A 25,914-nucleotide genomic window follows, 5' to 3' on the forward strand; every position below is an offset into this window, starting at 1 on the left:
CTGAGGTTGCGCTACTGTGCGGTGCAATTTGAATTTCGCCAACGAAGGACACACATATTCCACTGTGTGCAGTCTGTGCGTAACCCAGGACTTAGAAGCAGTCAGACTGGGCCGGAGCCGACGTCACATGACTTCCCCTGAATTGCCTGGACACTCCTGAAAAAAACTGACAGTTACCACCCCCAAACACCGGCTTCCTGTCAATCAACTTGCGTACGGCCAGCGTTAAAAAAAATTGCATGATTTTATCACAGATTGTCCTTGCATGCTGCAATCCATATGCATGTACTGCCTACCAATTCGCATTCAATTTTTTTTCTACTATGTTGTCAGTTAGTAAAAACATTCATATTGGGAAGTCAAAGCAAACACAGATAAAGATATATGTGTTCAAAACTTCATTGAAAAAAAAAGAAAAAAGCAAGGAATGAGCGAAACCTGTTCCTTTGACATGTTCCATTTACAGAGTGAAGTGTGAGTTACATGACAGACGCTGACAGCCCCACAGGGGGAGTTTCTTAACCACTGGTGTAGCCCACAGGTAAAGGCGTGGCTTCTCGTAGATAAAACAGATTGCTTCCCTTCTGATCCCATCCCCGTTGAGTTTGCAAGAAGCATTTTCTAGAGTTGACTCTACAGTCCGCATGAAGTGAACCTACTAAGAAACAGATTCCTACAATGATCTCCTAAATCACAGTGACAGAGGACGGGTACCTGGCTACCAGAAACAGCAGAATTAAGCAGCAGAGCACTCGGTGGTGGCCAGGGGAAAACTCCTTTATACAGTCAACAGAATTGACCAGCCTGGGAAGACAATATGATCAGGTGCAAGGCACTTGGAAAATTAAAGAAAAGGCTTGAAGAAGCCAAAAACAAATGGGCAAGGCTGTCCAAGCTGGAGTTCAGCCACAACGAAAGCGCCCGGTTGGCCACGGATGCCCTATTGGATGGTGGACAGAATGCGTACCAGAAAGTCCTCACGGAGGAAGGAGAGGTGGACTTTCTTTCCAAACCAGAAGTCCAGTACGTCTTGGACAATGTGAAAGAGCCCTATTACGCCAACGAAGGCCACACGGATGGCGAGAACGGCTCGGTGCAAAATGGGAACCATTCCCACAAATCGGAAAGCTATTACCCAATGAACTCTGACACCAGCGAGCCCACGTTACCCCTGCATAACTGGAGCGCAGAGGAAAAGCCCTACCTGAAGGACAAGTCCAGCGCCACAGTGTACTTCCAATCCGACAAAACCAATAACATCAGGGAGACCATCAGAAGAAGCATACACAGAACAAATCAGGTACGCATGCGTGCACCATATACCCTATGCCAGGGGTAGGCAACATGAGCATAACATCTGCGGTGGAACTACGCAACCCAGAATGCCATGCAACGGTTTTAGCATGCCCTGACAGTAATACAGTGGCAGGGCATTCTGGGTTGTGTAGTTCCACAACAGCTGGAGCACCACGTGTTCCCTACCCCATTGCTATGTAATGAATCTGTGAAACTGGTTCAGTTGAAAAATGCACTGCATGCAATTGTAATGAGTGGTGGGAAAGTAGAAATGCATTAGGTAAATCCGTATGAGCCCTGCTGGCCCCTGTATTATTAGGTTACACGCGCCTGTACAGCGCTGAGTAATATTTTGTTGCAATATGAATGTACAATAATAAATAATACTGACTGTAAAGTGGTGGAATGTGTAATTGAACTGATTTCCAAGGGGACAACAATATCATGTTAACAAAATAACTTCTAAAGCGGTGGTTCTCAAACTCGGTCCACAGGACCCCACACAGTTCACATTCTCCAGGTCACCCGGCAGGTGCACAGGTGCATTCACTGCTCATTGACACATTGTAAAAGATCCACAGGTGGAGCTAATTATTTCACTTGTGATTCTGTGAGGAGACCTGCAAAACATGCACTGTGTGGGGTCCTCAGGACCGAGTTTGAGAGCCTGTGTTCTTAACGACTATAATTGGACCCATGTCATTTATTAGATATTACTCTGGGGTTAGTTTCAATGCAAAGAAATGTTTCAACACAGCAAAATACAGTTTTACACATACAGATAAAATGCTATTTATTATTTATTGCTTAGGCGCCACAAGGGTTCTGTAGCGCCATCCAAGGAATTAAAACTGCCAGGAAATATAAGAACAGACTAATACAGGCAAAAAATTGACTAGATACATAATTAAAGAGAGCAGTTAGAATAATTATGTAAATGAGCAAACATCAGCCATTTGCCATCTTTTCAAACCCTCCTTTTCTTTTCTGATGGTGCGTACACACTAGACGATAATTGTTAACGATATGCACGATTAACAATATTATGGTTCATATCTCCTAATGTGCACACACTATATCAGTCATGGCTAACCTGGACACTCCAGCTGTTGTTGAACTACACATCCCAGCATGCCCTGCTTCAGTTTTAGCATGGCCAAATAGCAAAACTGTAGCAGAGCATGCTGGGATGTGCAGTTCAACAACAGCTGGAGTGTCAAGGTTATCCATCAAGGCACTATATCGTTACTGATGCGTGGGTTGTTAACAATGTCGTCCGTCGTCCTGTATGTACAGAAGACGGAGGAGACTGTTAACGAGGGCCATTCCGCAACCAATCGCCCCCTGCCGTCATCGGCAAGTGTGCAGGCACTTGCTAATGCCGGCTTCTCCGCTGGGTCACGTCACTGGGTACAAACATTGGGGGAAATTTACTAAGATGGGACTTCTGTTTCACATGGGATGTTGCTATGGGCAAACAATCAGATACGGGGCCAGATTCTCTAAGCTTCAAAAGTGATAAAATGGAGAGTGATAAACAGCCAGCCAATCAGCTCCAACCTGCCATGTCCCAGACGGTGTTTGAAAAATGTCAGGCAGGAGCTGATTGGCTGGCTGTTTATCACTCTCCATTTTATCATTTTTGATGCTTAGTGCTTCTGGCCCATAATCTATTATCTTCTAGAAGGTGCTAAATAAATAAATAAAAAGTAGATTCTGATTGGTTTCCCATAGCAACATCCCATGTGAAACTCTCATCTTAATACATTTTCCCCATTGTGTAGTGTGTACCCATCTTAAATCTTGTATATGATCCTGCTATATCAGTTGCCACTTTTTTTTTTTGGGGGGGGGGGGGGGGTCCAAAACGGTTTTTCATGCACGTCCCCCAGGATGCATTTAGTAGAAAAATCGCGCAACTTCCACACGACTACAACAAATTGGCATTTCTTAACGAATGTCACATTTCTTGGGTGTGCGTATTATGCAAATCATGAAACCATGAAACTAACTTTCCCAAACTCGCACCAATTTTATTTCACCCCTTAACGCCTTTGAGTACCAACATACCTCCCAACTTTTCCATGGGAAGAAAAGTCAGATTGGGGGGGGGCACTCGCAACTGCCCCCCCCCCCGGCCCCCCACAGCAGGACACTGCCAGCCGCGGGAGGGACACGGGAACATCCCCATAATCCGGAACGTTCCCACGTTTACCGGGACAGTTGGGAGGCACAGTATGGTACCAATGTTGTTCCTCAAAATATCCGCTAAAAAATCCAGCATCGATCACAGCGACTGTTCTTTTAGTATAAATGAATACAAATACAGCCGAGTCAGTTCATTGAATTTTAGTTTAATATTGCACCCAAAAAAAAAAGAACACTTACTGTGAGTGGCGCTGGCAATTTTAACAGATATTTTGAGGATCTCTCGCAGCGATGTTGGATCTCTCGCAGCGACATTGTCACTCAAAGGGTTAAAGTCGCTTGATCTCCTGAATCCTTAATTCTGCAGTAAGTGAGAATGAACCAGTTTTACGATGTCCAGCAACTACATGTCCAGCGACTACAGCGCTTCTTGCAGGACCTAACAGGCCTTTTAGTAATGAACAAGGGCTCTAGAAATGCAGAGGTCAAATCCTTTGCCCCGGGGTGATCCCCCAGAAGGTCAGCTGCTGCAGCAGGTTCACAATGAATCATCCGTTCTATCATTGTACTTGATCTGTTCATGACCCTCAGCAGAAGGGTTATCTTTGGGTAAAGTCACTCAGCACAAATGCAGAAGGATCTGGGATCTGTAATCCGCTCCGCAGAACCAGTTTTACGATTCCCCTGATCCTCTGAACTACAGAGTACGGAACCCTCTTCCAAATAATCATTGTATGGGCCAAATTCATATTTGTACGCAGATACGATTGCAAATCTGTCTCAGGAACCCAAGGATCTACTGCGCTGCATGCGGGGACAAAATCATTCAATGGTCATCGAGCATCGAATGAATCTGTAAGCGGTTGCAGACCTAAGACACCTCTTATAATCAAGTGTTTTGCCGCGCTTGCACGCACCAAGTGGCTGTACATGCGCATAACGGTTTAGCATCACTCACCATCGCTCCTCTGTGCGAACACACAGGGGAGTGTATAGACCGGAATAAGGACCTTGGTCCTGGTCATTATTGCAGAAGATATCCCATAGGCTGCATAGGCTAATGCTATCTTCAGATAGCATTATATGCATGGGCCATACTCCAGAATGTGAATCATTGGTAAATCTGACAGTTTTGCAGCACACGGAGAAACCTATGGGGGCTGCTGTAGAAATGACTGACCCACATTACGCAGTATATTGGTGATACCTGCACCGGTTCCTATATCGTAAATGACCATTTCTGCATGCGTTCTGTCAAGCACTTATTATTTATATTGTAATACATTTAAATATTAAGCAGCAAATCTGCTGAGCTTGCGTATTGCTCGCATATTGCGCTTACAGCTGCGGGGGACTCAGCAAAGCCTGGTATCCTTCATTATAGCCGGAAAGGCCAGCAATGGGGCCCATTCCGCTAACGCCGTCTATAAGTGGCACAGTAACAAACAGCGCTAAGCTAAAGGTGCCCATACACTTATCTGATTTGGACAGATTTCACCCATTCCCAATGGATCGGGCCCCAGTTCCTTGTTCTTTTTTTCCAGAAAAATGGTACTGCACACACCTATGTGCAGGGGCGGGCAGTGGAGGGGTCCGGGGGGTGTGGTTGACCGGCGTGAATGTTACAGTGGGGCAGACAGTCCGCAGTGTTCAGGAAGCGCTCAGAGGACCTGTGGCTCAGCTGTGCCCCCCCCCCCCCCAAAAAAGAGAGAGAGTGCTTTCTTCTTCCCTGCTTGTAGGGGAGCACATCCACTGGATTGGTATCATATTTAATAATTGTGGATTAACTACATTCCTTTTGTGATATCTACACTTTTTCGTTCAAACGTGCAGCCAGGGCCGGCGCCACCACTAGGCAGTGTTAGCCTAGGGCGCCGGCCACTGGGGGGCGGTAGTTGGGAGCAGGGCAGGAGGGAGAGCTGGGGGTCTGGCTTAGCGGGAAGGAGGGAGGGCTCGCTGCGCTGTGTGCAGTTCAGTCCCGGACCCCAGTGCATGTTAACTGACATTTTCCTCCACCCACAACGCGTACAGCCGCTTAGCCGGGCAGCGTCTGAGGGTGAGCCAAGTGCTCAGCGCTGCCCGGCTGAGCGGCTGTACACGGTGCGAGTGGAGGAAGATGTCAGTCACACTGCGCCGGGACTGAACTGTGAGGCCTCACTCCTGCCCGCTAAGCCAGACCTCCAGCTCTCCCTCCCGTCCGCTGAGCTAGACCCGAGCTCCCCCTGAAGGGTGAGTAATTATATATACACCGGAACAGCATGGTGGCCGTATCCCTCTCCCCCCCCCAAATCAGCGTGCCGGCCGCATCACGCATCACCCCCCCCCCAGGAGCAGCACGGCGTCCGTATTCCTCCCCACCCCCTACCCGTGGAGCGGGTGAGCGCCGGGTCGCCCCCCCGCCTGGGGCGCTCCGGCGCCTTGCACCGGCACTGCGTGCAGCCTGTGCATAGGTTAATTCCCATTCATTTTTCTTTTGATATATTTGCAGACCAGGGAATCCAGATTACTTTGGAACCTGGCTCAAAAAGAAACCACAAAAACAACCCAAAAGATTTTCACACATTAAATTAAAATATATGAAAAAAGAACATTTTGGCTGCTCCCAATAGTAATCTGGAAATTGTTTAATTGAACTACCAATTTTTTTTAGTCACAATTATATATATATATATATATGAGATCGCCAGAGAACTTTCAAGGATAATGAAAAATGATTTATTTATTTATAAATATTAAGATTAAGATAATGTAACATTAATAAAAGAGTTCATTAACATATAATTATATAATATCATACTGTATAACATATAATTATATTATATACAATATTGTTTACTACTAATTCTTTATTAAATTGGAGAAGTGCATTATCAATTATATATCGTTTTTATGTTAATGAACTTTTTTATGAATGTTGCATTATCTTAATCCTAATATTTATGAATAAATAAATAAACAAAGATTAATTATCAGATCAGTTCTTTGGCGCTTCTCTTATATATCTATATTGTTACCTTTATAAAAAAAAATTGTAATGTAATGTTGCTGCTGTATCCATCCTCTGCAAATGATCTTTACATTTTACCCCTTTCACACTGCAGCTCTTAACTCAGTAGCGCACGCAGGGGGGGTTTCTGAGTACCCAGAAACCACCCCAGAAATCTGAGGGCCCAAGTCTGAAAGCTGAGGGTCCCCTCTTTCCATGGGTACAAGAAGTTTTAAAATCGGCCCTGGGGAACCGGAGATATCTGACTTCAAAGCAGTGGTCCCCATCCAAGCCTGTTAATTGCTCTCCCCAGTCAGATATTTCAGTTTCTATCTGACTTAGAGTTTTTCCGAGTGTATATTCCAAAAGCTGGGACTCTCCACCTTTGGGGTTCACTAGAAGCTGGTCTCTACTATGCCCAGAATCAGAGATATCAGCCTTCAAGCAGCTGGTTACTGCTCCAGCTCCACACACCTGGTATGTAGTTTTATATTCTCATTGTCAGATTGCTCTGCCTCCTGAACTCTGGTCCTCTAGTCCCCAATACCATTTGGTAGGTGGGATCCTCTAGTTTTTAATTCCATTAAAAGATAAGAAATCTAGTTACGGGAACTGGAGATATCTGCAGTCAAGCAAGCTGTCCTCCCACCAGAAAATTATGAATAATAAGCCCACTCCACTATACACCCCTCCTCTGCGTATTAAACATCCTCTACCACCCTGGAAGTTATATATTGGGACCCCTTCATTCAGCCCAATGACCCCCTCTCCCACCTCATCTCTCACCATCTGTGCAGTAAAGGGGTAATTAGTGGAAATGACTGATCCAGGCCCTACATGCTGAGCGGTTTATATAATACCCCCTACCACCTGCGGGACATCAAAGCTTCAGCTCATAGCACCCCCTACCCCTACCGCTGGAGGATCGGTAGGGGCCACAATACATTGCTATGCCCAGGGGTCTACACTGCTGTTATGTATATATATTTATATTATTATTATTTATATACATTTGGTCTATCTATAATACTTTAACTGACCTGGCATATACTGGGTCACCTATGTGTCCAACTCTGTGCTTTGCTCCGTCCCTCTGGAAACCCCCTTCTGAAAATCCTGCGTTTGCCCCTGTAACCGGTATATTGCCGATTTTTTTGACTTTTAAAACGATGTGAGCTGCAGTGTGAAAGCTCCAGTCTGCATTTACCGGTTACAAATAACCGGTATTTGCAAATGGTTAAAAAGCAGAGTCCTACACGGTTCAGAGCCGTTTTTTATGCAGTGTGAACGGCTCCGAACTAGGACTCAGGCAGTAGCTATAAGAGAGCAGTGCATATGTAATGAGTGGCTCATTCATATGCACTGCACTCATTACATATTCACATATGTAATGAGCGGCTCATTTGATGCACTGCGCTCATTATCAGTAGCGCACGCAGGGGGGGTTCTGAGTACCCAGAAACCCCACCCAGGATTCTAAGGGAAAGCTGAGGATCCCCTCTTTCCATGAGTACAAGAATTTAAAAAATCGGCCCTTGGGAACCGGAGATATCTGACTTCAAAGCAGTGGTCCCCATCCAAGCCTGTTAATTGCTATTCCCGGTCAGATATTTCAGGTTTTATCTGACATAGGGGCCCATTTATCAAGTAAGATTTGCGGCTAAATCCCCGAAAACATCCGTTTTCAGGGGTTAACTGCATATATTATGTATCCCTGAAATGTATTAAAGTGGGCCGCAGCAAGAATCTCTGATCCCTGCTGTGATCCTCCCTGCAGCGCCGCCAGCCGCACCCCCCATAGGTTTCTATGGGGGATGAGAAGCTGGCCGATGTATCAACATCGGGCAGCCCGGCATCGCACCCCTGGGCTATCGCCATTCTGATATGGCGATAGCCCATTGTAGCCTATGGCTACACATCGCACTGCCCTAGCAGGGCAGAGAGGTCGTGGGGGTCAGCGCATAACCGCGCATGCGCTGACCTCCCGGCTTCCGGGTTAGGGCTTTGCAGGGACGGGCTCCTATCGGAGCCCTGTCCCTGCGCCCCCAGAATGATAAATTCCTGCGGTATCTGATGATACCGCAATGCAATGCCCGGCGTTGTCATCACGCCAGGATCGCTATAGAATGATAAATGCGCCCCTTAGAGTTTTTATCAGGGTATATTCCAAAAGCTGGGACTCTCCCCCTTTGATGGACACTAGTAGCTTGTCTCTACTGTGCCCAGAACCAGAGATATCAGCCTTCCAGCAGCTGGTTACTGCTCCAGCTCCACACACCTGGTATGTAGTTTTATATTCTCATTGGCAGATTGCTCTGCCTCCTGAACTTTGATCCCCTAGTCCCCAATACCATTTGGTAGGTGGGATTCTCTAGTTTTTAATACCATTACAATCTAAGAAATCTATTTCCGGGAACTGGAGATATCTGCAGTCAAGCAAGCTGTCCTCCCACCAGAAAATTATGAATAATTAGCCCACTCCACTATACACCCCTCCTCTGCGTATTAAACATCCTCTACCACCCTGGAAGTTATGTATCAGGGCCCCTTCATTCAGCCCAATGCCCCTTCTCCCACCTTATCTCCCACCATCTGTGCAGTAAAGGGGTAATGAGTGGAAATTACTGATCCAGGCCCTACATGCTGAGCGGTTTATATAATACCCCCTACCACCCGCGGGACATCAAAGCTTCCCCCACCCCTACCGCTGGAGGATCAGTAGGGGCCTCAATACATTGTTATGCCCAGGGGTCTACACTGCTGTTGATGTATGTATATATATATGTATGTATATATATATATATATATATATATATATATATATATATATATATTTTATTATTATTATTATTTATATACATTTGGTCTATCTATAATACTTTAACTGACCCAGCATATACTGGGTCACCTAAGTGTCCATCTCCGTGCTTTACTCCGCCCCTCTGGAAACCCCCTTCTGAAAATCCTGCGTTTGCCCCTGATTACATATGCGCATATGTAATGAGCGGCTAATTACATATGCACTACACTGTCTTATAGCTATAGCTACTGTCTGTCCTGCTTTCACACTTGCAAATAAACCTACTTGAAACCCGGTATTTATGTGCAGTGTGAAAGGGGTTTAAAACAGTAATATACCATTTCAAAATACCGGGTCTCAGGCAATGTGAAAGCAGCATTTAGAGTACATGCAGTTGGGTACATCCGTATTGCTCAGCACAGCTGTAATGCACAGACTCAATGACCCCACTACTAATGGTGTCATTATTTCCAGAGCTGTGCGGACTTGTAGCTCCTGTGAGCTGGCAAGCTACAGTATATGAAACTTAACCCATTGCAGTCCAAATGTTTTTTTTTTCAACTCAGTCTGGTTTAAATGTTTCCATTAATCGTCATTTTTTTTTTTTATTAAAAAACGGTCTACACTGAATGTTGAACAATGTTACTGTTCTTATTTTAGAGCGTCTCACCACTGGATCTGCTACTAGCGCTAGGGCTGTTGAGACGTTGGACCTGAAAGGGTTAATAAGTTTGGGCTACTAAGCAGTAACTATGCTGGCAAACACTCACTGGCACAGATTATTGACTGCGCACACTGGTGACTGCACACCTTATACAGAGACCCCGTATTTAACCCTTTGTGTGCCACGTAAATTTGTCAACATAGATGTGAAAATTTCTAAGCAAACATTTCTATTCATCATAGTGACCTGTAACGGTTACCGTACATAGGAAATATAATCCTTTTTTTTTGACAATTTTTTTTATTTGAATTTATATAACAAATGTGAGAGATGCTGCCATCTTTAGCGGATATTTTACACATCTCTTACAGAGGTTAAGTCTGTGTATGTGGATCTTTACTGACTGTGCGGGAATAATCATACTAATTGTTATTACAGACCATTTACAAAAAGCTACAACTATTGCTATATATGTAATTATCTCTATTTTAATACAATGCTACTAGAAGCATTGAATGATAGCCCCGCGGACTTTTGAGTATTTGTATATTTAAGCGGATAATGGATTTCACAGTAATACTGTATTGTTTATTGGTATTTGGTCCATATAAATGATGAATTATCCAAATGGAATCACAGCTTTAGTAATCGTAGTGTCCTAGTGGCCGGTTCTGCTTCCATGCACCCAGTTGGCGCTCTTCCTGAGGCTGCTGCAGGAGACATGCATTATTACCTGGCGTGCATTGCATTCAGCAGGATTTCTCTCAGTGGCCCTTATTCTGATCGGTGCGGTAATATCCGCGTGCGTTCGTGCCGCCGATGTTTTGTGTCTGCGCATGTGCAGAGGCGTCTCTGCGCATGTGCGAGCGGGGCATACGGCCAAATCCCGCATGAAATGTGAATACTCCGAACAGGGGGTGGAGAGGGGCGTGAAGGGCTATTTGGGCTCATTACCATATGCATACGCATATGGTATCATGGGCGTTCCCATGCAAACGCTGGGCGTACGTATGGTAATGCGGCCGTGACGCACGTGTAGGGGGCGGACATATGACATTGCCGGATGTCAGCTGCCCGCCCAGATCCCTGCTTTTGCACGGAAAAATGTCCGTGTGGTCTGAGGTTGCGGGAGCTGGTGGACCACTCGGTCCTGCATTCGATGGTCTGCGACCATCGAATGATGGGGGAGGTTCCCTGAGATGGAGGAGGCGTATTCCATGAAAAATACATGTGCGGTCCGTTCGGCCAGCTTCTTACCGCGTACAGACGGAGTTGGCGATCCGTATGGAAGGCGGGGTTTCGCACGCACGGCCCTGGCCGCATATTCGGATCCGGCCGCACCGATCAGAATAAGGGCCAGTATGAGATCAGCTGAAATACTCAAATAATTTATATACAGAGAAATAATAATTTTCTGAAAATCAGGACCAGTGAGTCCCCGCGCCGAAACAGTGCAAGCGTGTACGGTTGTACCGATGGTGGTCACAGAACGTTAAATATACAAGATATGGGCAAAGAAAAAACTTTTGAAAAATGTATCCGTTTCTACCTGTCGGCCCATTCATGTGTACGTCTGTATGCCAGGAATGACCTTCCACTAGTATCTGTAATACTTCACTGTCCACCTAATACACGTCGACAGCATGTGGTCGACATAGTAATTGCCATGGACTTTATTTTGCCATGGAAAACAAAGATACCACTGTGTAACTAACGGGTATGGGTCATTGGGTTGACCCAGTTTAGTTCGCCATGCGTTGGGTGAAAAGACCTTAAGTCGACACCTGAAATATGTCGACATAGCTAAGGTCAACACAAGCATTAGGTCAACAATGGCAAGGTTGACAGTCAAAAGGTTGACATGAGTTTTTACGTTTTTGTCCTGAATGTCGGGATCGTCGTCCTTGTGGCGGGATCTAGAAACATGTTAATGGTCGTTTTCCAATTGCCGCGGTGCTGAGTGACGGAGGCTGACGTTTGCACATTACCTGTGACCATCTGTAAGCCGCCGTGTAATTAGCCGGCGTGTATCAGTCACCTTCCTGTATCCTCTTTCACAACAACTGCAACTGATACATTTCTCACCTTTTGTAGTGGGATGTTGCACAATCCTTTCACCCACTGCCTCAGATTATCCCTGCAATGTGTGTGTGTGTGTGTGTACACTCACCATGGTATGTGTGAGCTGCAGCAGCTCTGTATAATCAGCCATAGTTCTAGCATGACTCAGTACATGGGGTTAATTGGTGCAGGTCAATTGTAGAGAATTCGCAGCATTAGCGAATAATTATGTATGAAAGAATAGGCAATGACCCAGCCCTGGATGTAATATTTTTGCCCTAAGGCTGCGTGTTCATCCGCCACTCCCATATCACCTGGAGCACCTGCTCACTACTGCTGGCACAACAGGTAATGGTGGGGCGGCGGTGCGGAGATTCGGTGGGGTGGCACCATAACTGCTCGGCAGATCAGAATCAAGCCCAAAATACATTAAAGGCAAGCAATTTATCAATAGCAAGCATTTTGTGACGTCCATCTTCGACTGAGGACAGAAATGTAACGTGAGTCACATCCATGTGTAACATGAGTCACATGTCCAAATTGATTTTAAGTGTAGTTTGGTTAACATTCAGTTTTTTTTTTGTTTGTTTGTGTGTCACCATGAGTCATACGGAATGACCTACCTCTTATGCAATCATTCGTTTTCTCTTACAAAAAAATAGATAAATCACGTAAAAATAAACTGCGTTGCAAGTGACTTTTTATGGCCGTGTAAAAAGAGAAGCCTACGTCACTATACTAGAGAGGAAAGACCCACTGAAATATTGAGGTGTCACTACAATGCCACCAGTAGTCCCGCTTCCAACAAACAGTTTGAAAATTCTAAATTTAACTGGAAAAATGGACGGAACTGCTGAAGAATATAACAGCGTTTGTGCCGATCTCACTGTGAACAGTGACCTAGAGACAAGGATTAAGGTTAAACCCTCATCTTTTCATAAGGTACAACAACATGCATTGAGCCGTTTCAATGGATTATGGGTAAAAAATGGCTAATGAGCAAAACAAAATGTTCTATAGAGTGCAAGCGATCCAGAGCCAAGGATTATGATTGACAGTCTGTCAACGTCAGTGCAGGACATTATTAATGCTCATAAACAAACACCAGTCGCAGCTGTTTTAAGAATAGGGACATCCTGACTGACATTGTCAATCACTATTGTCATTTGTCAGGGTCAACCCGCTCCGCAATCATGGTTTCCATGGTACAGTCCATTAAATGTGTTGCTGCCAAGGAGGAAAGGTGCCATCTTCTCCGCTTTGCGACTTGTCCACTCGTCAAAAAGTTTCATCTCCCTCTAAAAGTGTAAAAGTGGGGTGGTCTTCGAGGAAAAAGGCAAAAAAAAAAGTGTCAGGGAGTGGTACCATGATAGGAGAAGGGGGGGAGGGGGGCGCTTTTACGGTGTAAGTGCCCCTTACACATAATGCCAGAAAGTTGCAGTGCTTGCCCCTTACACATAATGCCACAGAGTAGTAGTGCCCATTACATCATAATGCCACAGAGTAGTGTGTCCCCCCAATATTCAAAGTAGGCCCAGTGAGTGCCGAAGGACACACTTACAGACACAGGCACCACTTGCTGCCACAGATATTACTTACTGCAACAAATATACTGATACAGACACACTTACTGGCACACACTTTTCAACGCAGAAAGTCTTACACAGGCACAGATTACTGACAGACACACTTACTGACATATATATAACTTAATGACACCCTAAACGACACGTAATGTGCCGGAGTGTTCCCCCCTGGATCCGTCACTGGGTGTATATGATTCGTGATTTCGGTCCCATCCCCAAGATATCTCATTATATGATAATATGAAAATGCTTCTGGTTCCCAGCATTTCGGACATGGGAGATCTGTACTGTTATTGTTTCTTTGTATAACACCAATCATATTCTGCAGCGCTGTACAGAGAGTATGGAACAGTTTAATACATGCTCTTCGCTGAAGTCACGTGTGTTTCCTTTGTGTTCTTTATCACATGAGTCTGATCTATAAATCCCATTGTCTTATAATGTAAAAGGCTATTATTAAAGTTCCTGTTTTGGTAAATACAATATAAGATGGGGGAGACATTACCGCTTATACTAACATCCTATTACCTGCACGTTGCCATTATACACCGCTGCACAGGAAGTGAGTACTACAGCCTCACCTGTCCCCGCTTCCCTCTGAATCAATACATCCACCTGTGCGGCTAATTAATCAGCATGAATAATCTCTGTGTATATAAACAACGTGGGAGGGTAGAAAAACAATATCTATGGTGATCGCAGCACAGCAATCAATGCAAATGAATTAATGAAATTATTCATTTCATTTGACAGCGTGAAAACAAGAGGTTTATTTTTGGCATTATGTGGAGTGACAAACCTACTTATAATCTGTATTATGCTTCTATTATGTACTGTTTATAAAATAATCTAGGATCCAATGTACACATACAATAGGTGGTTATCATCCATGGACCAATCAGATCGGATTGTTATGAGAAGGGCGGATTTTATATAGAATACTGCAGAATAACAGGTTTATGTACAGTAAGCATTAATATGCAAACTTCGTGGTTCCTCTGTCATGACACAACCTAAAACATAAATATAATAATAATAATAATAATAATAAATAATATAACATAATAATATAACATAGTAAAGGACAACTAGACCCAGGATTGTTAGAGTTGGGTTTGTAGGATTTGTAGGATTTTTACATTCGTGTCCTCTTTTCTGTTATATTCTGAACACAGCCCTCAATGGTACAAATTATTGCTGAGGTTACCTTGAAAACATGCACTGTTAGGTGTCTGTGAAGACTGAGCTTGATAAGGATTGATGTAGACACACATTTCCTGCTTACTGGCCCGCATTCAGAATTGGGCAATGAGCCCCAAGGGTTCCAATGCAGTGGTGTAACAGTGGCACTGCAGCCCAAGGGGTGGCTGGGGGGAGCCGGTGCTGTGGGGGTGCAGATTCCAATGAGTCTGTCCGTTCGTATTGGCATCTGCTGAAAATGTTCCTCCAAAAATGTCCGCTGCCTTGAAGAAGACAGATGCTATAGGTCCTACTGGACAGATGGAGAGATGCTAGAGGTCCTACTGGATATATGGAGAAATGCTAGAGGTCCTACTGGACAGATATATAGATGCTGTAGGTCCTACTGGGCAGATGGATGGATTCTAGAGGTCCTCCTGGATAGATGGATAGATGCTAGTGGTCCTACTGGACAGATGGAGAGATGATATAGGTCCTACTGGATAGATGGATAGGTGCTAGAGGTCCTATTGGACAGATGAATAGATGCTAGAGGTCCTACTGGACAGATGGATAGATGCTAGAGGTCCTACTGGACAGATGGAGAGATGCTGTAGGTCCTACTGTACAGATGGATAGATGCTAGAAGTTCTACTGGACAGATGGAGAAATGCTATAGGTCCTACTGGACAGATGGATAGATGCTAGAGGTCCTACTGGATAGATGGAGAGATGCTGTAGGCAGGGGCGTAACTAGACATTTGTAGGCCCCATAGCAAAAGTTTGTAAGGGCCCCCTATTTAGCAACTGATGGTAATACATGTATATAGCATATACAGATTAGACTGTAAACATGGGCCCCCTTCAGCTCTGGGCCCCATAGCAGATGCACCCCTTGCACCTATGGTAGTTACGCCCTTGGCTGTAGGTCCTACTGTACAGATGGATAGATGCTAGAGGTCCTATTGGACAGATGAACAGATGCTAGAGGTCCTACTGGACATATGGAGAAATGCTAGAGGTCCTACTGGACAGATATATAGATGCTGTAGGTCCTACTGGGCAGATGGATGGATTCTAGAGGTCCTCCTGGATAGATGGATAGATGCTATAGGTCCTACTGGACAGATGGATAGATGCTAGAGGTCCTACTGGATAGATGGTTAGATGCTGTAGGTCCTACTGGACATATGGATAGATGTTAGAGGTCCTCCTGGATAGATGGATAGATGCTAGAGGTCCTACTGGATAGATGCTGTAGGTCCTACTGGACATATGGATAGATGCTAGAAGTCCTACTGGACAGATGGAGAAATGCTATACTTCCTACTGGACAGATGGAGATATGCTATAGGTCCTACTGGATAGATGCTAGAGGTCCTATTGGACAGATGGATAGATGCTATAGGTCCTACTGGACAGATGGAGATATGCTATAGGTCCTACTGGATAGATGCTAGAGGTCCTATTGGACAGATGGATAGATGCTAGAGGTCCTACTGGACAGATGGAGAGATGCTGTAGGTCCTACTGGACAGATGGATAGATGCTTGAGGTCCTACTGGATAGATGGATAGATGCTTGAGGTCCTATTGGACAGATGCTAGAGGTCCTATTGGACAGATGGATAGATACTATAGGGGGTATGGTTCATAGGTCTACACATGAAATAGGTCAACATGCCTAAGGTCGACAGGGGCAGAAGGTCGACAGGGGCAGAAGTTCAACACAAGCATTAGGTCGACAATGGGAAGTTCTACAGTCAAAAAAGGTCAATATGAGTTTCTTTACACTACCAACCTGTATGTGTAACACACATTACTTTATACTGTCCAGGTCCTGGCTATAATGATGGACGAGTTCACAGACGCTGAGATATTCTGCGATGTGTTGGAAGCGGCTAATAAGAGGAACGTGTTTGTCTACCTCCTGCTCGACGCCAGCAAGATACAGAATTTCCTGGACATGTGCGAGAAGCTGCAGGTGAAAGACGTCCATCTCCAGGTACCGGCTATTTCCACACACCTGCATCTGTTATATGTTTTAGATAAAAGACCGACTTTGAGAACCTGTGGTCTAGGGGTAAAAAATTGTAGCAGGGTGAGAAACTGGCTGCAGGATAGAGAACGGAGAGTGGTGTCAATGGTCGACATGAGTTTTTCACTTTTTTTTTAAAACCCGGCGGTATTTCATACCCTACCATCCACTAGGACGTGGAGGGAGAATATAATAGTGTTCCGAGGGCAGCGAGGCACCGTGCCCAAAGCATGGCGAGCGCACGGTGTCCATGTTAACACATCGTAATTCGGGACAAAAACATCCATTCGCAAAGCGGTTGGGATGTGCGGACTGCGGTGGGCATTTGCATGGGCGGCGATAGAAGGCTCGCTATGCAGCGATTTTTTTTTGCTGTTTAGCGTGTCACTCTGAATCACCCCCTTAGGACCATGGTTTCTAAAATTGAAAGATTCCATAATAAAAAAGAACAGTGAAAGAACTGGATACTGTAGGTCCCTATTAAGGACCTATACAATTATCATGAACCTCTTACAGTTTTGTTCATTCAACGAAGGGCAGGCACCAGCGGGGGGGGGGGGGGGTCAGTGGCGGTGGGGGGGGGGCACTGGCAGGGAAGGGGCGGGCTGTTAGCAAGGGATGGGTGAGCAGAGGGGGGCGTCTGCACAATGGCAGCCTCCCCTACCCTGCCCGGGTCAAAAAACCTGGGTAAGAGTCGTTTCCCACTTAAAATCCTGCTTGGTTCCTGGGTGAGAATCCTGGGTCACTAGACCCAGGATTTTTACCTGGTCACCATTTCCACTGATAAAATCCTGGGTTGGTGTATGATATGGTTTCCATATGATTCGGTCCTGACACTGTTACTGGTATGTTACAGAATATATCTATCAGGAGTGTAACGGGCGAAGTTTACTGCGCAAAATCCGGCAAGAAGTTTTTTGGCCAAATTCATGAAAAGTTCATCATATCCGACTGGAGGTGCGTCCTGTCCGGCACATACAGGTAGGTGGCTGGTCTATGATACTGCAGTATTTGTGCTTGTAGGAGGGGTCCTAGGGAGGGATCCGATACGAAATGCCGGCGGTCGGGATCCCGGCGTTCAGAATCCCGACACTGAAATCCCGACATGGGGGGGACGTGGAGCGCCCCCCCTTGTGGGCTCGCTGCGCTCGCCACGCAGCGGGCCCGGTGCCTCGCTACGCTCGGCACACTATTTTATTCTCCCTCTATGGGTGTCGTGGACACCCACGGAGGGAGAAAGTTTCGGGATTTCTGCGGTCGGGATTCCAGTGTCGGGATTCCGACCGCCGGGATCCCGACCGCCGGCAAATTGACTGCATCCCCTAGGGAGAGATGTAGTAAATCATTGAGGGAGAGAAACAATCGACCAATAAGTCCCTAACTGTCATTTTTCTAGCACATCCATGGCAGTTAGAAGCTGGTTGGTACTTTCTCTCTCTCTCCAATATTTGATAAGTCTACCCCTTTTTATCCCTCTCTCTCTCTGCTGTATTTATTTCCAAGATTTGATAAAGATTTGATAAATCAAAATATAATACAAAAAAAAATTTGGGAAGTCAGACCAAGAATCCTCCATCAAATCTTAAGGCCGACATACACTATGAGATTTGGGCCCAATTTCACCCAATTCCAGCAGATCTGGCCGAGAAATAGCATGTGTCTGACATTCAATTTGATGCTCGGTCAAGTGCACATCGGATTGGAATCGGAGTCGGAGTGGCAGACAGGAGATTAAAAAACCTCATACAATAGAATGGAAGGCTCTCAGCCAATCAGCGGCCACCCATTCATTTGAATGGGGTTTTTGAAAATTCTCCTGTCCCCCTGCCTGCAGTTCCCTGAGAGTTACATGTGATAAATTGCCAAATCGTAAGTGAGCCTACCAGCATGTAAGGATTCAGGTTCTACAACATTGATATAGGGAAATAGGGGCTGCAGAAACTATACATAGAAAAACCAGGTTATTTTGCAGACAGAAATTTGGAAATGGATTATTTCCTCCACAAAACAGTAAAATGAATAATAATAAATAATTATCTTGATCACTTAGGAGAGATCAATAAAAGAGTTCACTTTTAGGAAGACTTGTATAGAGAACGTGTACATAGTTGTTGCTGCCAAAGCTGATTATTATATAACAGGTACTTGTTACACAGTTCTCCCAGAATTACCTGTAATTATAGGACTGCGCACCGGCCTGTTTATCTCTGATTCTATCTATGGAAATGCACAGGAGAGCAACAAGTGTGTGAACAGAGACTTCAAAGGCAACCGGCCCTAATCCATGGAACACATATAACACCCTCCTGTATATTCTGTTTCCCAGTACCCAGCACACGGTACTGGGAAACATGTATAATGAATGAGACAGTGTAGGCGCCGGTGTAAGGGGTGGTGTAGTGTATGTGCGGCAGTGTCCTGTACTGCCCTCCCAGAGGGGTGAAGTGTGTGTGCGGCAGAGTCCTGTACTGCCCTCCCTGAGGGGTGTAGTTTGTGTGCGGCAGTGTCGTGTACTGCCCTCCCTGTGGGGTCTAGTGTCCACGAGGGGTGTAGTGTGTGTGCGGCAGAGTCCTGTACTGCCCTCCCAGAGGGGTGTAGTGTGTGTGTGTGCAGCAGTGTCCTGTACACCAGTCCCTGGACCCCTGGACGCTGCCTACCCCTGCTGGCTGCACACAGGTATGTTGGCAGCGGGGGTCCAGGGACTGGTGTAGCGGCAGCTTTCACATACACAGCCGCTCGCTATTTGCCTGGCGGCGGGAAGCGCTGATGATTTTGAAAAGACTTGCCGGACGCTGATTGGTTGAATTCAGCCAATCAGCGTCCGGCAAGTCTTTTCAAAATCTGCTTCCCGCCCACCGCCCGGCAGCGCTAGGAGCCAGAGTTAACCTTCTCCAGTCCCCGGACCCCCGCTGCCTGTCCCCAAGGCAGTAATTTGGTGTTTTGTTTTTTTTTTGGGGGGGGGGGGCGACCAAGTGACTGCCGACCCGGGCGCCGAAACACCTAGTTTCGGCCCTGGCTATGTACATACAATTCACACTATCTACATTCAGTCTGCACTATATAGTCCTTGCTGCCCTGTCTATTTGGCTTTTCGGTTTCAGCTGAATGGGAGCGCGCATTGGCATCGAATCAGGATAGAAAGCTTAAAACCACGTCTCCATGTGATGTGCGATATGCAAGACTATATAGTCAAAATCGAAGGGTAAATTGCATGTGTGTGCACTCCGTAAGAAATCACATGTAGATAACTATTCACAGCCTTTGCCATGAAGCTCAAAATTGAGCTCAGGTGCATCCTCTTTCCACTGATCATCCTTAAGATGTTCCTGCAGCTTCATTGAAGTCCGTTTATGGGTGCGCCCATAGAAATGCTGGGCAAACCCCTGCAGATGCAGGCGTGTCGATGCCAATTTGGTGGATAGCGGGCATCTGGGTAGTAAGTATAGACTACAGAAATGATTGGATGGTCAGCTAGTATGCGAGGGGATGTGCCAGTGCATGTTAGTGCAGGGATTTACTCAGCGGGGGGGCTTACGTTCAGCGGAAGGGATTAACCTGCTTGCTAGGCAGCATATATTCGCAGGTCTGAAACAGGCCCCTAGTTTACAGTGTCCAGCGACATTCACCCAGTAATAGTAACCTTTGTATGTTTTACCTAAATATAATATTACTATATGGGGCGATTCAGGTTGGTTTGCATAAGCAAACTCCTTCTTTAGATGGGGCAGATGTAACGTGCAGGGAGAGTTAGATTTGGGTGAGTTATTTTGTTTCTGTGCATGGTAAATACTGACTGCTTTATTCTTACACTGCAATTCAGATTTCAGTTGGAACACACCCCACCCAAATCTAACTCTCTCTGCACCTGTTACATCTGCCCCGCCTGCAGCGCAGCATGGTATTGTCCATTAAAAAAGGAGTTTGTTTTTGCAAACCAACCTGAATTAGGCCCTATGTTTTTACATTGTGAGAAACCTTGCGTGTGATAACAGGTTACCCTTATGCCGTATTCTGCAGCCAGTCGCAGCCTGTAACCTCCAGATATGTATTTATATAAAAATACAATAACTTTTTATCCTGAAGTGGATCCAGAAATAGATCCTGTAATATAGCGTGTCTCCAGGGCCCGGCCCTATGTTATAATTGGTGTAATAACAGGATTGGTGAAACCCTGGTATGTGGAGGTGTCATTTAGAAAAGGCTATAAAATGCTGCTGCTGCTGCTGCTAATGAATGCTTAATAATCTTTACCTGTACAAGCCTGGGGGAGTCTCTGCCGATTTAGGAGAACAGTAATGAGTAGGCCGCGGCGCCTTCCTTTCATTGTATATAGTGATAGTTAGGGCTTATTACGTGAGAAGAGGGTTATTAGCCATTAATGGGGTTACGTGAAGATATTCATCAAAGAGTATTAAACAAGGATTTAACTATCGCATTGTTTTATCATGTTACAGTACCTTATATATAGATATACAGTGCACCCAGAAAGTATTCACAGCGCTTCACTTTTTCCCACATTTTGTTATGTTACAGCTTCATCACAAAACAGAATAAATTAATTTTGTCCCTCAAAATTCTACACATGTTACCCCATAATAACAACATAAAAAATGTTTTTGGGAGATTTTTGCAGATTTATTAAAAATAAAAACTAATGGTGTGCACACACGGTGAGATTCCTTTGCTATTCGACTATAGGTGCGTACACACGGGGGCGATTATTGCAAATATCGCTGGAAATATGGTCGCTGAGTGGCCATAATGCCAGCGATGGGAGTGTGCACCGGCGAAAAAAATCGCCGGGTGCACGCTCCCATTTTCTGCCCGTAGTGATTGCTGGTTCCACTGTCAGGCTCCCCGGCAGTTTCTTTTTCCTCAGCGACCATCTCTGGTTATATATCGCCCCGTGTGTACAGGGCTTAAGATTAGATTGTTATGCAATTTTTGCTAACTCGTGCTATGTCAGGGCCGTAACTAGGGGGGGGGGGGGGGCTAGGGGATCACGCGCACCGGGAGCTGGAGGGTGGGGGCGCTAGTGTGAGGTCCCGGGGATGGGCAGCGTGGGTCCAGGGACTGGTGGGTTAACGCTGGCTCCTACCAGGGTCCCGGGGACGGGCAGTGGGGGTCCGGGGACTGGTGGGTTAACTCCGGCTCCTACTAGCGCTGCCGGGCGGTGGGCGGGAAGCAGGTTTTGAAAAGACTTGCCAGACGCTGATTGGCTGAATTCAGCCAATCAGCGTCCGGCAAGTCTTTTCAAAGTCATCGGCGCTTCCTGCCGCCAGGCAGATAGCGCTAGGAGATGGAGTGAGTGAAGGCTGCTGCTACACCAGTCCCTGGACCCCTGGACGCTGCCTACCCCTGCTGGCTGCACACAGGTATGTTGGCAGCGGGGGTCCAGGGACTGGTGTAGCGTCAGCTTTCACATACACAGCCGCTCGCTATTTGCCTGGCGGCGGGAAGCGCTGATGATTTTGAAAAGACTTGCAGGACGCTGATTGGTTGAATTCAGCCAATCAGCGTCCGGCAAGTCTTTTCAAAATCTGCTTCCCGCCCACCGCCCGGCAGCGCTAGGAGTCGGAGTTAACCTTCTCCAGTCCCCGGACCCCCGCTGCCTGTCCCCAAGGCAGTAATTTAGTGGGGGGGGGGGGGGGGGGCGACCAAGTGACTGCCGACCCGGGCGCCGAAACACCTAGTTTCGGCCCTGGCTATGTACATACAATTCATACTATCTACATTCAGTCTGCACTATATAGTCCTTGCTGCCCTGTCTATTTGGCTTTTCGGTTTCAGCTGAATGGGAGCGCGCATTGGCATCGAATCAGGATAGAAAGCTTAAAACCACGTCTCCATGTGATGTGCGATATGCAAGACTATATAGTCAAAATCGAAGGGTAAATTGCATGTGTGTGCACTCCGTAAGAAATCACATGTAGATAAGTATTCGAAGCCTTTGCCATGAAGCTCAAAATTGAGCTCAGGTGCATCCTCTTTCCACTGATCATCCTTGAGATGTTCCTGCAGCTTCATTGGAGTCCACCTGTGGTAAATTCAGTTGATTGGACATGAATGGAAAGACATAAACCTGACTATATAAGGTCCCACACTTGACAGTCAGAGCACAAACCAAGCATGAAGTCAAAGTAATTGTCTGTAGACCACAGAGACAGGATTGTCTTGAGGCACAAATCTGGGCAAGGGTACAGAAAAATATCTACTGCTATGAAGGTCCCAATGAGCACAAAGGCCTCCATCATCCGTAAATGGAAGAAGTTTGGAACCACCAGAACTGATTCCTTCCTAGAGCTGTCCGTTCTTCTAAACTGAGCAATCAGGGGAGAAGGGCCCTAGTCAGGGAGGTGACCAAGAACTCGATGGTCAGAGCTACAGCATTCATCTGTGGAGAGAGGAGAACCTTCCAGAAGGACAACCATCTCTGCAGCAATCCACCAATCAGGCCTGTATGGTAGATTGGCCAGACAGAAGCCACTTGTTAGTAAAAAGCACATGGCAGCCTGCCTGGAGTTTGCCAAAATTAAACTGAAAATCTCAAACAAAATTCTCTGGTCTGATGAGACAAAGGGCGGTATTCAATGAGCCTGATTCGCCATGTTTTTATGGCGAATTTGTGCTGTTTGGCGAATTTCTGACTAAAACGGTGAATCACCCTATTCAATGACCACATGGCGAATACATTTCAAGGTTTTTTTCACCATGATTCACCGAGTAGCAATCGCTATCTTTTTATGGTGAAGTGGAATGTGAACTTTTAAAATAAAGTGGTTTGTTTATTTACATTTGGTGTCAAAAAATCAGGAATTTTATTCTGAGGAGGGGCATGCTATTTTTATTCATGTGCATGAATATATATTTAATTTAAAAAAAAATATATATATTTTTTTTTACACAGCATCCAGCAGAGGGCGCCGGAGCCGAGCCGCTCATTACATATTCATATATTCACTGCATCCGATCGTTACGATCGTGTGTAGTGAATATACGCTCCCCTGCTGGCACCCCCGGGGGGCAGCCTGTGCTGCCTGGCACCCGGGAAGCCCACCTACCCCCCACAAAGTTCTGGGGCAGGCAGAGAGACTACCATCTCTCTGCCTGGCACCGTCCTCAGGCTCCCTGCGGCAATCGCCGCAGGAGCTCATATTCGCCGGTCAGGGGCAGCGAGCCCCTGACACGTTGAATACCGGAGCCCGCCGGCTCCGGAACGTGGCGAATGTGCAGCGAATCCTAAAAAGGATTCGCTGCACCTCGCAGGTATTCTCATTGAATACCGCCCAAAGATTGAACTATTTGGCGTGAATGCCAGGTACCATATTTGGACCACCAGGCCAATACCATCCCTACAGTGAAGCATGGTGGTGGCAGCATCATGCTGTGGGGATGTTAACAGGAATCTGGCGTTTGTAGACGATATCTATCTACTTTCTGGCTGTGTCAGGGAAAACGCAGGCGTCCCAGATTTTTCATTCTCTAGTGCATACGGGCAGTGGCGTAAGGAAGGCTCCGCAGCCCCAGCGGTGGCGGCGGGGGGGGGGGGGGGAGAGCAGGCGCCACTGGGGCGCAGGAGCATGATACTTCCAGCAAGCAAGGTAGGAAGTGGGTGCCCTCCTCCGTGCTTCCTCTCCATGAAAAAGGCCACTCCTGTGAAATGAAATTGTCTTGCAATTATTCATATTTAACATTCTATCATTTTTAAGGGGCGCCACCCTTTTTAGGCCACTCCTCCATTCATTTCCCAGGGACAGGTGTGTCTCTCTGCACCCCTGACCTCTCCAGCGGAGTGCCCATATAATTGTTGATTCATAGAAAGAGAGAAAGCAGGACGCTGATTTTCCATTGTCTCCCGGTTTGGAGGTCAGCATAGTTTGTCATTACCTAGAAGTACATGCAGGGCCTGTCAGTGTGCATCGCTGGGAACCCCAGGCTGTAGCTACATTTACAGAAAAATAGTTACCTGAGACCCATTTCTTGACAGTGATGGAAATACGCTCCTGAGGTTCTAACACAAGGAGGCTCGGGGCAGTAACATGGCCATAATCTCATAATGAGACAGGTATGTCATATTGGGCAGATAATCCATCAGGTACCTTGAATTTCTGGTACCTGTCAGTATTTCCTCCATTCTACATGACTCAGTGTAAAGTTAGGTGATTGAACTTTGTTTCACGTATGAGGAAGTATTACACCCGGACATTTCTAGGCACCAGGGGTCAAAGGTCCCTTACAAAGCGCCACCACGGTGCACTGATATACGCATTGGCTCAGTCCGCTGCATCTAGGCTGTATAATCTTAGAAGATCAGGAATGGAATGGAAGTCAGGATGAGGCGCTAAGCTGAGATCACCTGATATCCTGCCCAGCAATGGGGGTGGGTACTGCCCAGTGGTGGGATTCAAATAAATTAACCACAGGTTCTATGTCCTAATGCCCATTGCGCATAAAGCCACATGCCGTAATGCCAATTACCCATAAGGCCACACACCGTAATGCGTAATTGTGCGTAATTGTGACTGGCATCACGATGTTTAGCACAATGTGTAATGGGCATTACTAATGCCCATTACACATTGTGCTAAACATCGTGATGCCAGTCACACATTATGCCGCACACCATGATGCCCATTACATATTTGAATCATAAGTGCAACTTACCTACATGCTCATGGGTTTTGCTCGATGCCAGGGGCTTCATGCTCGTTGCCAAGGGAAAATACATGCTGGTTACCAATGGGGAGAAAATTGCTCGTTATCAAGGGTGAATACATGCTGGTTGTCGAGGGGAGTAAATTGCTCGTTGTCAAGGGGGAATACATGCTGGTTGCCAAGGGGGAGTAATTGCTCATTGTCAAGGGGGAGTGAAATGCCGCCGCATCTTACTGCCGCGGACACTCACAAGGTGCTGTGACAGCCGGGCAGAGAGCTGCGTGCTGCCCGGCTGTATACTGAAAGCAGGTCCGCGGCTATTTTGAATTCTCCCGCTGGACCGCGAGCCAATAGGAGCTCACGGCCCGGCAGCCAATAATGAACAACCAGTGCCGCTCCTTATTGGCTGCCAGACCGCAAGCTCGCGAGCCGCGGATCTGCTTTATGTATACAGCCAGGCAGCACGCAGCTCTCTGCCCGGCTGTCACAGCTGCTTACAGTA

The 25,914-nt window shown here is 46.3% G+C and overlaps 1 protein-coding gene across 1 annotated transcript in view; it reads left to right on the forward strand.

Moving 5' to 3' along the window:
• The first annotated feature begins 817 nt into the window (after window positions 1-817).
• The window catches only part of SACK1A (scaffolding CK1 anchoring protein A), a 29,010-nt gene continuing 3,913 nt past the window's right edge, over window positions 818-25,914 (forward strand). The window contains exons 1-3 of the mRNA XM_083186188.1: window positions 818-1,300; window positions 16,557-16,724; window positions 17,614-17,738. Of these exons, the coding sequence (XP_083042314.1) occupies window positions 818-1,300; window positions 16,557-16,724; window positions 17,614-17,738 (776 nt within the window). The remainder of the gene's footprint in view (window positions 1,301-16,556; window positions 16,725-17,613; window positions 17,739-25,914) is intronic.

This window comes from Crinia signifera, chromosome 5 (genome assembly GCF_055691185.1).
Source record: "Crinia signifera chromosome 5, ASM5569118v1, whole genome shotgun sequence".
NCBI classification, from domain to species: Eukaryota; Metazoa; Chordata; class Amphibia; order Anura; family Myobatrachidae; genus Crinia; species Crinia signifera.